General features: G+C 41.0%; 1 protein-coding gene across 6 annotated transcripts in view; it reads left to right on the forward strand.

Moving 5' to 3' along the window:
* Positions 1-16,158, forward strand: part of plxnb2b (plexin b2b) — a 116,663-nt gene that overhangs the window by 71,134 nt on the left and 29,371 nt on the right. For all 6 annotated transcript variants that reach the window (XM_079683528.1, XM_079683527.1, XM_079683525.1 and 3 more), the window contains 13 exons: positions 5,451-6,574; positions 7,336-7,524; positions 7,871-7,996; positions 9,157-9,257; positions 10,405-10,531; positions 11,040-11,199; positions 11,924-12,035; positions 12,544-12,655; positions 13,018-13,119; positions 13,581-13,676; positions 14,263-14,350; positions 14,915-15,084; positions 15,966-16,114. In XM_079683528.1, coding sequence (XP_079539654.1) covers positions 5,453-6,574; positions 7,336-7,524; positions 7,871-7,996; positions 9,157-9,257; positions 10,405-10,531; positions 11,040-11,199; positions 11,924-12,035; positions 12,544-12,655; positions 13,018-13,119; positions 13,581-13,676; positions 14,263-14,350; positions 14,915-15,084; positions 15,966-16,114 — 2,654 coding nt within the window. In that variant the 5' untranslated portion in view covers positions 5,451-5,452. The remainder of the gene's footprint in view (positions 1-5,450; positions 6,575-7,335; positions 7,525-7,870; positions 7,997-9,156; positions 9,258-10,404; positions 10,532-11,039; positions 11,200-11,923; positions 12,036-12,543; positions 12,656-13,017; positions 13,120-13,580; positions 13,677-14,262; positions 14,351-14,914; positions 15,085-15,965; positions 16,115-16,158) is intronic.

Consider the following 16,158-nt stretch of genomic DNA (forward strand, 5'->3'; position numbering starts at 1 on the left):
TGTCCTTGCATTGTGCATTACAGCCTGAGACGGTGTCTTTGTCTCGGCATGTTTTAGTGTAAGACAAAGGAATCAAGTAATTTTCTGTCACAGAAGCTAGTCACATGATCCATCTTGTTGGATCCTTTTTGTTCGCCGCACAGGACTAAGGATGTGCTGTTGATAGGGTGAATCTTCCTGAGGCACATTTGTAATTTGGATATATGGCTATATAAATACATTTAAAAAAAAGAAATTGATTAAGTCTTTGTGAGGTCTGTATCATGTCCGAGCAAATTCATAGGATTACAGATTATACGTTTTTTGGCGGATGGCACACAATGAAAGTATATTCAGAGAGGAAGTCATGCTTCAATTACTGTCCATATTTACAATCACATCCTAATATTTAGACAGTATGTTCTTCCTTGTTGTGTTCAAAAACTGAAAAAAACTTGGTGGCATAAAGCAAACAGCTGCTGTTTGTTTTCAGACATTTTGTAGATGCATAGGTTTAATTGTTATGTGCAGGAGCTGTTTATGAAGTAACAAAACACTGGCTTTTCCTGCCAGGTGTTTCCACAAACAAAACCAAACCAATTGAAGGTCATCGTGTGGCATGTCTGACTACATGAACCTGTCTATTCAAAACTGTTTAACCGTCAAGAGGCTATCACATAGCAGATTGTAATGATACAACACAGTCTGGATGGTAAAATGACTAAGAATTGATTCTAGTAATTCTCATTAAATCTGCATTTAGTTTTTACTTTCAAGAGACAGAACTACGTTTGAAAAATAATAATAAATAAATACATTAGGAGTGTGGTGGAAAGCAATACATACGATGTACAGTAGGTCACTGTTTGACCCCTCAAAGTTTGTACCTGCACATTTGAAATGTCAAATAATGAGCAAATGATCTTACTTATTACAGTCAGCGCATTCAAGCATTAACTTTATTGTGACGGAAATAGTTGTTATATGTCTGTAAATATCTATCTACATACAAGCTCTAAAGCAGGGGTGGGGAACCTCCGGCCTCCGGGCCGTATACGGCCCGCGAGACCATTTGGTACGGCCCTCGAGGTAATTTATAAACACAAGCAAAAAAGAAAAAAATTCAAGAAATCTAAACCGAAAAATAATTAAACAAGCTTGTTTTTCCTGGCCAAGGTCAGGGTCATTGAACACAACACGAGCCTAACGTGTCATCACGTGGTATATGTCTCGTCTGACAGGAGTGTAGTTCTAACGGAGAGCATCAGAACGCGGCTCCGGGCCGGGACTTCACAAATTGCAATACCCATAAGGAGCTGTACACATGCCGCAGTTTTTGCGTGGCTGTGTCTTTAGTTGTAAGCCCAGTGGCGATCTGTTCATCTGTCATACTGATCATACAGTCAATAACGTTGTTGTTATTAGCATCTGGTTAGCTAGCTATGCTAATGAATATAAGAAGCTTTTTCTCCAACCAGTGAGGTAAAGGCACAACTTTATATGATCATTATAGTTATAGAAAAATAAGAGAATAAAGTAAACAGGTATACAATACTAATATGAAAGTAAAAAAAAGTTGTTATTAATAAACAAGAATACAGTTTAAAAGGGAAGTGATTTGTAAAATATCCATAAAGAAAAAAGTCTGCTTACAGTTCTGTTTCATATGGGTGTTGAGAGATGTATCCATAGATCTCTTCATGTTGCTCTCAAAGTGCACCAGATTGATGCTTTTAACTTCAACATTTAAAAAAAATCTTCCTGGTGGTGCATGCCCCCAAACCCCCCTGAATGAGGTTAGATCATGCCCCCAAACCCCCCCCCCCCCACACTTAAATCATGTCCACATGGATATGAAACTAAATACATTTGCACACATCTTTTGTCCATATCTTTCTGTTTTGGTGGTCATGCCACGGTGCATGAACACAACACGAGTGTCATGGTCAAATATCTGGATTAAGAGGTTGCTTTTTCTTTGCACAGCATGAAAGAAACGCGAAATGAATGGGCTGTGATTTGAGTTTTTTAAGCAGACGTTGAGTTCAATAATTTGTACGGCCCTCGAAGGATGTTGTAAAAATTGAAATGGCCCTTGAGAGGAAAACGGTTCCCCACCCCTGCTCTAAAGCATTACATGTTGCTAGCCCTGCTCTAAATACAGTTTACAGTAAGGCTTTGTGAGTCTCACTTTTTCAAAGCACAAGGTGATTGCTCAGAGATTGCCTCTCAGAGATTTTTTTTGTGATCATTTTTAAGGCAATTTTTTCTGCGTGTCACCGTTAACGTTTTGACATTTCCCACAGCTCTTTGTCAGTGCAGCTTCATTGTGTGTGTTTATGATGTCTTCATTCTGAGGCTGCAACATTTTTGCAGTTCATGCATTTTTTTCTTGACACTTTCTTGAAAACTCCAAACATAAAAGCGAGTTATTCTGGCGCTTCTTAAAGCTTACACATAATTGTAATTGTCATTCAACTTAGCCAGCAGAACTGTCTTTGTGATTTAAGTTGTGTGACTCCAGAGGAGCACTTCTTGTTCCAGTCATGTTTCTTTTAATGCGCAGGGAAACTCAAATAGAAAGCTTTTTTTGTCTGCTGCTCTTAGATGATTCTTGAAAAGATGCTGACTACCCCTCCTTCATGATTATATAATGCTCATTTTCAGGTTCATATTTATATTTTGTAACTCTACTGTGATGTGTTTCCTTGCTCTATGTTGAAAGAACGCTTTATTTTCTAACTCAATAACCACTTGGAGAATAATATGAATTCATTAATTATCATATTGCACCATTTTAATTTTAAGTATTTAAAGCTATACATTGGAAATTGCTCCATACATGTATGCAGGGAAATTGGTTGCTGGTTTATACACAAGTTATTGAGCCGTTTCCGCTCTACATCCTGAACTCCTCCCTTCGATGCAATGCACTTCCGTTTTGGCGGACTGGGTTTGTTTTGCTAGCTAGCTCCGTTGTGCCGACAAAGCACTGATATCGCAGAGACAAAGAGGATATAACAATTACAACATGAAGAAAAGTGGTTCGGGAACTACGTGTGCGGTAGTTGGTTGCAATCACTCGAGAAAGCACCTGAACGAGTGGTTAGATAGAGAGTGCTACGACCACAAGCCAGCACCCAGCACCCAGCCATGTTGTTCATTAAATACAGATAAACACAACAAATACTGCATGCATTGTATTTTTTAATATTATATATGAATATTTTCATAGTGATGTAATTGTGTGGGCTGCTTTTATATTTTAATTTGTAATACCTGTTAGGATTAAACATGTGATCTTTCTTGTTGAAGCCATTTCTTTAGTTTCCTCTCAACAATTAATTAATTCAGTGTTATTTATGTACAGTATGAGCTTAATATGAATGATGAACTGTGTTAAAAGAAATTGTAGCACTCTAAGGAACATATGAAATGCAATAACAGTGCAATAATGAAATTAAATTACATCAAACTTTATTTTCACTCAAACAGTACAGGCACATATGATATATTGCACAGCATAAAGAGATCATGTAAATTGTGCATTATGTAAACAACAGACAACTGTTGGCTCCTGTGGGCATGACCTAAATAAGGCAGTTTATTTTGGTTTTATGCTGGGCCACGTCGTCATGTTATCCTCCCAGTTTTGCACTGAATTCGGGTGGGGGAGAGTAACGCCATCTCCAGTCAAAGAAGTAGAATCGTGTTCCCAAGCTAGCATCACTGTTAGCATCGAAATCGCTGTGTTAACTTTACACCAGTGCCCGTCTGACTGTTTACATCGGTTTACACCGACAGACGCTGTGCAAAAGACTTCCGGCGGAAATGAAGTGCATTTGTGTAGTGTCATGGCGCTACCCGTGTTTTGGCGCGTAAACTTGTCTATAAGGACTGAGGAAGTAAACGGGAAGGAAAAATAAAATCATCAAATTGAGTAGCCAGCACTTAAATTCTAATGGGAGTTGCCAGTGAAATTAACAATTTCCCCTTGGGAAAATGTCTAATCAGTGGTCTCCCCACTTAGTCCAGTGAGGTAAGACAGGTTTACATAATAAAACACAGCTTTGACAAGCTCCCCCCTGGAAGTTTCATCAGGGGTTTTTAGTTTGACAAATGTGCCTGTGGATTTGACTGGCAAGGTGTAATATGAAAAAGGATAGGAATAAAGCTAAAAACAATATGCAAACAAAGACATGCATTTGCTGTGTGGGAAATAGCTGGTAGGAAGCCACCTGCAGCTCCATATTTACCACAGCCTGGGCACACAGCAGTGAGTGACGACTGCACAGGCTCCTGCTGTTAGCGGTACATGATGCTGTCTGTGTTTTCCTGGGATATTATGTGATCATGTTTCCTGAGACAAAACAGTGTACTTCCTGAGAACATACTGTAGTGCTTGGAGGTGTTGTTGAAGGGGAAAAAAAAGAATAATGCAAATGAAGTTGGAACAGATCCAATATTTTGAAATAGGGTTTTATTGTGTTATGGTTTGAGATCTAGCTCTCGGCTTAAATCCTCCTTTACCCCCACGTGGAGCCGGTTTATTTTTCACCAGTGATCATTTATGATATTAAGTCAATTAAATACAGAATAATACATCCTTTTATAGAACTGGAGCAGGAAGACGCTCACAAACAGCTGCACTACACAATGGTAGCTTGAGGCATTGCTTGCTTCATGTTTGGGACTCAGGATAATAAAATGAATTGCAAATAGTTTTTTTTCTGCCATGTATCGGTCTGAGTTATCTGCCACCGAGATGAGATTTGTATTTTTGGTGCTTAAAGTATTCCAAAAACATTTGAACATTATATGTCGAAGGAATTCAAGACTATCATAAACCATGCCAGTTGTTCTGGGTCATCCGCCCACCTCGCTCTGAGAAACTACATTTCCTTCCAAAAATATGATCCAAAATTAAACACTTCACAGGGAAAGTCTTGGGTGGCTTCCAACATTTGAGAGACAGGTATCTAAAATCCTTGCCAAATAAAATCAATTATCTGCATGGCTAGATATGCTAAAGGGTCATTGAGAAAACAATCCGTTGCGCAATTCAGCAAACCATGCTTTCTTTTGGATAATAAACAATTTCCCTTTCTTACTGATAGCTATATGAGAATAAAACCAGCTCTCTATGTATGGTAATATGTAGCCGGAGCTAGGAGATGGTTAGCTATGTCAAGAAGTCCTTAAAATGAATATGTTCTGACTCGAGTTTGTCATGTGCAAAAGCTGTATGTCTCCAACTGAAACCCCTTTGATTGGGCCATCTGGTTTATCCACACGACCATTAGTGTTAGACCATTAGATCATCGCATGCATGAGTGTATGTTAAGTGTTGCATGTTAACCACACATCTACTACTTTACTCTGCATTTGTGTTTGCTGATGGTTAATGTACATTTATGTGTGCTTTTAACTGCATTAATAATGAAAGACCTCTCTCATTTTGTTCTCTCCAGAGATGGCCAGCTGGGTCTCCCTCCTCCTCTTCCTCTTCTGCCAGTCAGCCTCACGAGCCCAGGAGGAGAGCAGCAACATCCTGGAGTTCACCTCAGAGACCTCCATCAACAATGTGGTGCAAGACCCCCAGACCGGACGCATCTACCTGGGGGCGGTCAACACCATCTACCAGCTGGGGCCCTCGCTCCACAGGGAGGCTCGTGCAGAGACGGGCCCCAAAGAGGACGCGAGGACCTGCACGCCTCCTGCCTCGGCCTGCCAGGACACCAATTCCATGCCCAACCTCAACAAGCTCCTCCTGGTCCACCCGTCCAACGGGACACTGATAGTGTGCGGCAGCCGCTACCGAGGCATCTGCTCCCTCCTCAACCTCACCAACGTGGAGCAGCAGCTGTACTACAGTGACAGCAAAGGAGAGAGGACTTACGTGGCTAGCATAGAGGACACGGTGAACGTGGTGGGCGTCATGTCCACCTACTCCAAAGAGGGGCAATCCTTCAGTGTGTTCCTTGTTGGGAAGGGCTACGGAAGCCTGGACAGTACAAAACTCATCAGCACGCGAATCCTGCAGGATTTCCGTGAATGGGTCGTGTTTGAGAGCATCATCGAGGCTTCTACGGTACAGACGACGCCATTTGTTCCCAAGTACCTGCACGACTTCCGCCTTGCCTTCAAAGCTGATGGTTTTATTTATTTCCTCTTTTCGAGGACACTTGACGGTACGGATAATAAGAACCTGACCTTTGTGTCGCGTCTTTGCGAAAACGACCACCACTACTACTCCCACACGGAGCTTCAGTTAGACTGTGGCAAAGATAACCGATACAACAAAGTCCAAGCCGCGTACGTGGCATCTCCGGGGAAACAGCTGGCGCGGGTCATGACTGAATCAAATGATTACGGGAAGGTCGTCTCCTGGAGCAAAGTTCTGTTCGTGGTGGCGAGTCCAGATGACGACGACAACACGTCCGCTCTCTGCATGTACCCTCTCCACCTCATCAATGAGCGCCTGGTGGACATCATCAGCGCCTGCTACAGCGACTCGGGGAAAATCTCTGGGTTTCCTGCTGTGGACATCCCCTACTCATCGAAAACTGATGAATTCTGCACATCAAAAATAGCGGTGAGTGTTTGTTTACTGCGTCAGTCAATTAAGATTTAAAAAAAGTAGTTAAAAAAGATGTGAGTGGGATAAGTTGTTGAAAAACTCCTTTTACAGTTATTAATAATGCATAGATATGCCACTGTTTACTTTAATGTCTCAGTGTTTACCGCAGCCTTTTATTCATTGTTGTTTCCTGTCTCACACATCTTTCATGTCTCTTTTCCCAATTCCCTTAACTCATCCCAAATAATACCAAAAAGGCGGCAGTGGGAAAATAACTGTCATCTTTCAAAGTTGACATATAAATGTTTTTCACAAATCTATTATAGATAATGATGTGAACACACAGAAAAGGTAGGTTCTATAAACTTGACTTTGGGAAATCTAATATAATCCATGAGGGAGCTGTGATTTTAATAATACATAAATTAAGCAGGCCACTGTTCATTGTGTGTATATCCCATTAATGAAGGTTCTTGTAGAGCAACACAGAACATATATTTGCATATATGAGTAATTTGTTGCTAAATGAGTATTAACATGAGCTCTAACTCTCTTATCCCAAACTTGCAAATTACAAAAATGACTGACTTCTGTTCTGCGTTTATTCTTATATTGATTAAAATAAGAGAACTGAGCCCATTGCTGATGCTTTTTTTCCCTCCCCTTTGATGAATAGCTTTTTCGATACCTAGGCCTTGGATTCGCTCTCATATTTCTTGGATTAAAGGATTCACCATGTGTCATCATCCTCTTGTTACCTTCCTATTTCTTTACAGAAAGAAACGTTGGGAAGCTTCAAATGTGGTGCAGATTTCCTTCCGTCCCCTCTGGCCAGCAAGCCGAGATCCGCCTTAAAGCCAGAACCGGTGTGGATCAAGTCTGGCCTTCTGACCGCTGTGGCCGTCGCTGTGGAGAATGATCACACCATCGCCTTCCTGGGGAACACCCAGGGGGAGGTCTTTAAGGTAGAGTTATCTCCTGATCTGCTGCTCTTCTCTGCTCCACTTCTTTTTCAGTCTTACCTGAGGGGAACAGGGGAACAGGGAATAGAAACATGTGAATCCTGCCCCTCTGCTCACTGGCCAAGTTGACCATTTTTAAACACATTCGATCACATGTAGAGTAAATAAACGTCACACATTGTCTCCGTCTGTACACACAAACTGAAAGATTGACAAAAAAGTTGACTTTGACTTTGATCCCTCCACCACTGCCTATAATAAACATTGAATTCTTCTACTTCATATAAACAGAGGAAATAATTTGGACTGTAGGAAAGTCTGCTGGTGTTAACTTTTCTTTGTTTTCCAGGTTCACCTGACTGAGGAGACATACATGTACAGTAAGACTCCTAGCAACACGATTGGAGAGAAGGTCAACAAGAACCTTTTCTTTGACCAAAGTCAAAGCCACCTCTACATTACCACAGAGAAAAAAGTGAGTATGTCAGGGCTTTTTGGTAACACGTAACAAATATATAACTCGTGTCTACACAGGAGGCGTACACTGCTTTCAGGTCACTTGCAATTTGTCAGCGTTCAGAGTCCAAGACACAATCACTGTAGTCATGTAAGATAGAAAAAAATAGACTTCAATCCTAAAGAAAAAATCTTTAGGTCACAGTTTCATGCGTAACAAGTTAAAAGTGACTCTTTTGATGAAATTGAAGCGTATATTTTCCATCACACGGCTTTAACACACAGAAGGGAGTATTATTCCCATACGGTCTGACTAGATTTTACAGATAGGAAGAGATGGATTTCCTTTAGTCAAGATCAAGTTGATATAGGCTAGATGACTCGAGCTTCAATAGATCAAAGTTTAAGTGCCTTGCTCGGTATGTCACAAGCAGAGTAACTGTCAATGACTGCTGTAAATTCATAAAGTGACTAACGGGTTTTTGACAAATGGTAACCGGAACAATCAGTGGAGCCCAAAAAAAGTTATAGTTATAAAACTAAATAAGAATAATTAATTAGAATATAAACCTTGCATTAAAAACTACATAGGTATTATTAGCAGATGAGCAAATGCAACAAATATGCAGAAGATTCATGTTGTAGGTGGTTGAGCCTAAAAACTATGTACTTTTATAAATTGTTGGATACTTTAATCCGTAACACATTTGATCATGTTTTGAAAGATGATTGAAGCACCTGTAACGACAATGAGACTAAATTGCAAATGATTTCCCTTTCCATTCAGTCTATTGTTATTCTGATTCATAGTTGGAGAAAGAGAATAGATTATATTAAAGAAACGTTTATATCCTCTGTACCCCTCTGTGCATCTGGCAAAACCGGCAATTTCTAAGCACTCAAGCACATGTAAAGTAAATGAAAGTCGCACATCTTGCATTCATCCACCACTGGGTAGAATAAACATTAAGCATGTAGACAGAGGGGATTGTTTTAGTCATTTAATTCGGGGCGCAGACATGAGACTGTGTGCTTTGACAGGACGTGTTTCACTCCCACTCTGCACACCTGCAACCAACCAAGCATAATGTCTAGCCCAACTTTAAATGCATCGATCTTTTGTGCAGTGTCTCCCCTTAGGTGAACTGTTTGATCATATTTCATGTTGTTATGCTCCAGATCACCAAGGTGCCGGTGCAGACGTGCCTCCAAAAGACAGACTGCCAATCATGTGTGGAACTGAGGGACCCTTACTGTGGCTGGTGTGTCCTGGAGGGCAGGTGAGTTCCACACACACATGCACACATTCACACTTTTAAATGCATGCACACAGCGACAGACTAGCACAAACGCCCACACACGCAATTCCATCCGTAAAACACAGCGGGGTATTTGTTCTGTGTTTTATTGCAGACACTTTTAGTACCCCTTGGTGTTTATATTCCATCTCCTGTTGTCCGTGCAGCCGTAAGGAATTAAAGCTGTTTGTCAGGCTCATGCAGCGAAGGCAGTCTGCGCCATTTACTCTCATCAGACTATATTTATCAGGTCTGCAGGGTAAAAGGGGCAGTGTGGATCATGTATTTTACAAGGAAGTGATGCGAAGGAGAAAATAAATAGCAGAAAAACTGTCTTTGTCTCTCTGGAAGTTGTTGATACACGTATTCAGAAACAATAAACACACTATATTACGTTTTGAAGGTGCAAATATTGACAGATTAATCCATTAGTCATATTCTCTGGAAATGCACAAACAAAACATTTGATGATTCCAGCTGAATGGGATATATCGGCTGCTTTTATGTAGTTGGGTTTTGATGTTGTAAATCGGACAAAAAAATACTTTTCATGAGAAGAACTGAAGCTTTGAAAATAATCCTTTAGCTTTTCTCTCCAATTCTTGCATAAACAATTTAATCAATATCACTTTCCACTGAAAACTGAGGCTAAATTATATTGTGTGCACCTGTTTGTTGGTACATTATGAAGACATGTGTTTTCACTTTCTACTGCCAATTTGAAAAGTGCAATTGAGCGCTGAAATCTGCAGATGTTATTAAACCACACTGCATATTGTCAAATGTTGAGATTTTTTAGGTTGGTTTAAAATAATCCTTATTGGTTAATTATTATTATTATTATTATTATTGGTTAAAAAAGTTGACAAATATGCCACATTGTTACACAAATCATTATACCATACATTTCACACAGCAAGACCAAGTCCCACAGAGGCCATCTAGTGTTTTTCGTATCTATATAAAACTTGATCGTGATAATCTGCACAGACCCTGGTACAGTATGAAGTTCTTATTAACAGAGGGGAAATACTTTAGACTCTGTAGGCCTTGTTCTTTTGAGGCCTTGTAAAATGTTGAGTGGTTATGGAGCAGAGGCTGATGGGAGTTGTCCTTCCTTCATGTGAAGGTGTACCAGGAGGTCTGACTGCCGCCGGGCGGAGGAGAAGAATGGCTGGCTCTGGAGCCCCAGGCAGCAATGTGTGAAGATCGTCTCCTTCTATCCTCCCAATCTCTCCTGTAGAAAGACTCAGAAGGTACGGTGCTGCTTCTATTCCCACTCTCTCTGTCTTTGTTCTCTGGCTCTCACGCTCTGAAAACAATCCCTCTTGCACACACGTCACACAAACATGCACAGCCTGAGTAATGAACAGTTTCCATCGTGAATCAGAAACCTTGGGCTCTAGGTCTTCCTGCGTCTGTATCGACCGATCCACAAAACTCCAAACTGGCTTATTATAACCGACCTGGCTGATTGTGCTCGCAGCCTGAAGATGGAGAGCCTCTCTTGTGCACCTTCTCTCTCAAGTTGGGTTTTTTTATTCCAATTGTGAATACCTCTCTGTCACTCCCTCTCTGAATCACTTGTTATATATCCTCCAAGGCAATCAATCAATCGCCTGTCTTTAAAGGGAAAAATGCTTTGTATTGTGATTTCGCAGAGATGTTTGAATATGCGAAATGGAGAGACATACATTTCATTTAAGGTGATACTACTCATTTTCAGCCATCTCCAAATCCCTTAACATCTTAATTTGTATGCAGGTGAAGATCAGCATCCCATCTCTTCCTGCAATTGGGCTTTCTGACCGTCTGCGCTGCTCCTTCACGTCCTATGACAGTGAAGGCACCATGATTGACTCTGGTCAGGTCTCCTGCGATCTACCCAGCCCTGCACTTATTCCACATACACCTGAGGACCAAGGTACGGCCTTCATAATGAACCTGATCGCTTTTTAATACATCTTTTTTCATTGCAAATGTTCTCACTTATAAGCAAGGTTGAATATCACCAATGGTGGGGAAAATGCCCCAGGGTCCCAGACACCGAGGGGCCAACAAAATGTTTCATGGCCATTTTTGTTTAATTTAATTTTTTTTTATTTGTATTGAATTTGCACCACTAATGAGACAAGATCAACTTAATCGGGTCCAGCATTATTCGCTGATCTGGTGGCCACATTTTTCAAGGTGCCTTCATTTCCAAAATCCAGTTTGAACAGCTTTTGTTATTTGTGTTCGTGCTGTTTGTGAAACACATCCAGGAAACGTTGATCTTCCAGGTTGTAACTTAGACTGTTTATCTTTAGCACTTCATCATTGTGAGCACGTTAGCAGACGTTAGGATTCGCTTCAAAGCACTGTGTGCATAAGTAGAGCTCTACTCAGCCGCTAGCATTGCTGTAGACTCTAAGTCTCGTTGCATTAATACATAATCAGTATAAAAGCATTTGAGGTAATGCTCTGTCACAAATTATTTAAAAGTCATGCCTTGTGAGTCAGAATGTCTCGTCCTTGGGGTTGGTTTGTCTTATCATGAAAACAGGAATATTCTGAATAATTCCCAATGACACCGTCCCATTTCATAAATGTTTAAAACTACGTTCTAAAAACAGCACATTTTAACCTTCTCCTTGCCGTGTCGTCAGATTTTGTGGCTGTCCCGGTCAGGATTTTCGTCAATGAGACAGTTGAGTTGGCTACACGAGATTTCAAGTTCTACAACTGTGCCGCCACAGTGAGGAAATCCGAAAACACACCGTAAGTCAGACTCTTAATCTATCAGTTCTGCTCTGTCACTCACTTAAAATACACAGTGACACTAAACACAGCATCCGCCGACAACCTTGATGTGAATGTATCACCGTGCATGAACAGATGAGAGATCAAGGCTCTGTTGTTAAATTGTGATGCATGGTAATTTGGAATGCACCTCTTGCATTTTCTCTCCTTCTTTTTATTACCAAGCCGAGGAAATTGCCTCAGTTTCCTTTTCATTAATCAAAAAATGAAAGTCGATCTCGCCATTTCTTTCCCCTCTTCCTTATTTTTTTTATTTCATTTCTTTCATGCCAAGGTTTGTGTGATGAACGAGCTTTGCCTGTGTGAAGTTGCAGAGATCCATTTTGTTGTCAGCAACATGGATTTTTGTGCCGGACGCACTTTGATGAGTTTGCATGTTTGTGTGTGGGACTGCTTACATTTTTGCAAAAAAGCATGTTCGTATCTTTTGGTGTTTATGTGCATATATTTCCACGCGTGTTTTCAGGTGCATGTCATGCGTGGCGAGTTCCTGGGGCTGCCAGTGGAACACTAAGGACCACACCTGCAGCGATATGGACGACACCGCGGTCACTACCAACATCATAAAGCACCGTCAAGTGAGTCTTCTTAAGTGTTATCACATCATTGGCATGTCGAGGAGTTTTTTCTATTTAATCATGCGTTTTGATAAATGCTGGAAAAAGTCAAGCAGAAGTTGTTTTTCCTATCTAATCACCACATATGACAGAATGCTTGAACGATCCAAACTTCCCCCGAAAGTTAACAAAAACCTAATATCAGCTGGCACCATCTTGCGTGACAAATACTTTAGGGGTGAAGGATATCAATTTCTAAGTCAGCAGATGTTTCAGTGATACACTTATCTGTCCCTGCAGAGGCTGGCTGTTAAGTGTTTGGCATATTAAAAATGTAAATGATGGAAAGTGAGGGTAACTGATTTGTTTTGATGCCTTCGCAGGGAGCAAAGTGTCCTCAGTTTGAGAACCCAGACCCTGTGCTGATCCCAGTGGGCTACAGGACTCGAATCAGCTTTGAGGGGATCAATTTGGACCTCTACCAGGTAAAGTGGCACTGACACAGAATTTAAAGCATTTCTAGGAAACTAAGTGGCTCTTTTAAACACTTATTGAGTATGGCGTTTGGCCGACAGTAAACTGGATTGGTCACAATTTAACCAATGTATAAGGTGACAGGTTTTTGGTTAAAGGACCATTATCAGCACACCTTACGGACCGTGTAATTCAGGATTCAGGACTATCACAAATACCGATCAATGAAAAGAAAGGAGGTACGGTGTGTTCACAAAACCTATTGAATTCTCACGTAGATGCATACACCTATGTGCCCCTGAATGTTGGTACTCTTTATGCAGCTGTATACATACAGCTGGTTTGCATTTATTAACACATTATAAATAGCAGTTGCAAGAATAAATAAAGGATGCTGTCATTCTGCAGACAGAATATTTCTACATTAATCAATTCACCATGTTTCTAAATGTTTAATTGTGTGGTTCTCCAGGGTCATGTGTTCACGATTGGCACTGAGCTGATGAAAAATGTGGAAGAGGAGGTCATATTTGAGGAAGGACCGTTCTACACCTTCAGCGGCTTCGATGTGAGTACAGCTGTTCTCTGGTTACTTGACGCTGACTTGTAGACCCTCGACCCTCGACCGTGTCCCTGCATCCACAGTGAACTGATGATGTTGTGCCTTTCCCTGAAATTGTTTGACCAATTTGCTTCCCACTTACCAAAGCTCCTTGAACCATAGCTGATTTGTGGATTATGTATAACCCTGATTCTGTGAGTGCTACTTGATTGCATGTTTTTCAGTTGCCAAAATATTTCCAAACTCTACACTATCTGACTTTATGTGGAAGGGTTATTAAATGAGCCTACAGCAATCCACTTTGAATGTTCTCTAGCTCCCTCTAATGGACAGGCTCTCCGCTGTTATTTCAGCCCCTTCTCCACTCTCCATGCTGTGATGAGGAAGCTCAAACAGCACCTAGCCCTCAGCTATGTTCTTTCCCAACATTGATTTATTCCGCTGAAAATACGCCAGACTGGGTTTCATTTTTTCCCTTCCATTCTTCTCTTTGGCATGAGGAAGCGGCAGCCCACACTGTTTGCTGAGAGGAGCTTAAGTGCCATTAATCACTGGATCGTTATTAATAATTCATTTTCTGCTAATTTCTTAGTTTTCTTACGACAAGTCACCAGAGACCAACGTTCTCTTCTACATGAAGGACAGGGAGTCGGGAAAGAGGATGGACAGCACGCTGAACGGTACAATCGTTCACATTTGAATTCGTAGACCTTATTTTCTATGCCCTGTGTGTGCACAGTCCCAGTGTGGGGCATCCATTAGACCTGGGGAGGCTGCCTTTAATCTTTAATTGAATATTTATCAGAAAATGACACAGTAATGACAAGTATCACCAACAGGTTTTTACAGAATATTAAGGATCAAGAGTCATTGTGAGGTTTTACATTTTCGTTATGTAAATTAGGTCATAAGAAGACACACTATTCATTCAATTTTTTATTTATACAACACCTTTCAACCAGTTACAAATTGATTTTACATAAATACAGAACACATTTAACTGAACGGTTAAATCAGCAGCTAAACACATTATAAACCACAGAGGAACAGAAAGTAGTAAAACATAAATAATAGCAATCCCTCACCCCCTCAGGTTATTCCAAAGTCCAGTCGCCGTGACTTCAAAAGCTCTTTTCTCCCGTTGGGATTGGATCTGGACCTTAGAATGAACAGGAACTTGGGACTTTTTAAGTATAACAAAACAAGTAACTAAAGCATTTGATATTTGTGTTTCCCCTTTACAGTCACCCTGTACAACTGCTCCATGGGGCGAGAGGACTGTAGTCTGTGTAAGAACGCAGACCCAAAGTACCAGTGTGTGTGGTGCGCCAAGCAGAGGGCGTGTGTGTACGAGAAGCTGTGCAAGCCTGAGGACCCTCTCAGCACCGAGTGCCCCGCCCCACAGATAACTGACGTGAGTTCTTACAATGCCCTCATCTCTTTATGTTGATATTTGAACTGGTAGCATTACATGCCTGAAAGGCTTGTGGCTTAACATTGTAAAAGCAGCGACTTTCTTTGATTGGATTATTGATCGCAGCACTTTATTGGCCTCTCCACGTCCTCCTAGTGCACGGAGGGGTTGAAAGTCTTCTTCTCCTGAGGTTGTGTTGAGCTGATTTGCAGCACATTTAGATTGGATCAATTCCTTCTCTGCTCACCTAATTGTTTGTCCCTCATTGTCATTGACAAAAATCCATCAGTAATTGTGCTGATGTCAATGTGACAGAGGTTATGAGCGATACATACAACAGCCTGACAGACACATCCGCCAGATCAATCACAGTCGGTGTGTGTGCGCTGGCAAGATGTTGCATGCATTTTTATGAATATGATCAGTTATGTTGTTAGTGACTGAAATATCTAAACAACTGTTAGATAGATTCCTATGCAATTTTTACTCTGGGGAGCTGCTAGCATGGCTGTAGACACTTTTCTATTGTACATTTGATAACCTCACATTTAGTTTTTATTTGAAGTGAATAGTTAACATGATTTCAATATTGTACAATGTTTACTTTTATGTTTGCCATTCCTAACATCTAGCTGTAAATGATCTTTCTTATTGAGGGCTAGTTGGGCTGTAATACACACGTGCATGCAAACGTGACTCTTACTCTTATGGATTTATTTTTAAACCATGGCGGTGAATATTAAACATGTCAACTATTCAGCTGACTGAAACACACTATGTACATCTCTTGTACACTTCTTATTGCACAACTAATCTGTTTAAATCCATTTCAAATCCCTTCTTTCTACAAACACGCACACCCACCCCCCGCCACCATCCAGATCATCCCTCGTTTCGGCCCAATGCTGGGAGGAATCTCCATCACCATCCGCGGCACCAACCTCGGCATTCACAAGGAAGACATTAAAAACATCAGTGTGGTCGGGCAGCCCTGCATCCACCAGAAGGAGAAGTACTCTGTCTCCACCAGGTACAACTCACACGCTCTGATTCATTTATGCAAATATATCAGCA

The sequence above is a fragment of the Notothenia rossii genome (genome assembly GCF_949606895.1).
Source record: "Notothenia rossii genome assembly, chromosome: 5".
Classification (NCBI taxonomy): Eukaryota; Metazoa; Chordata; class Actinopteri; order Perciformes; family Nototheniidae; genus Notothenia; species Notothenia rossii.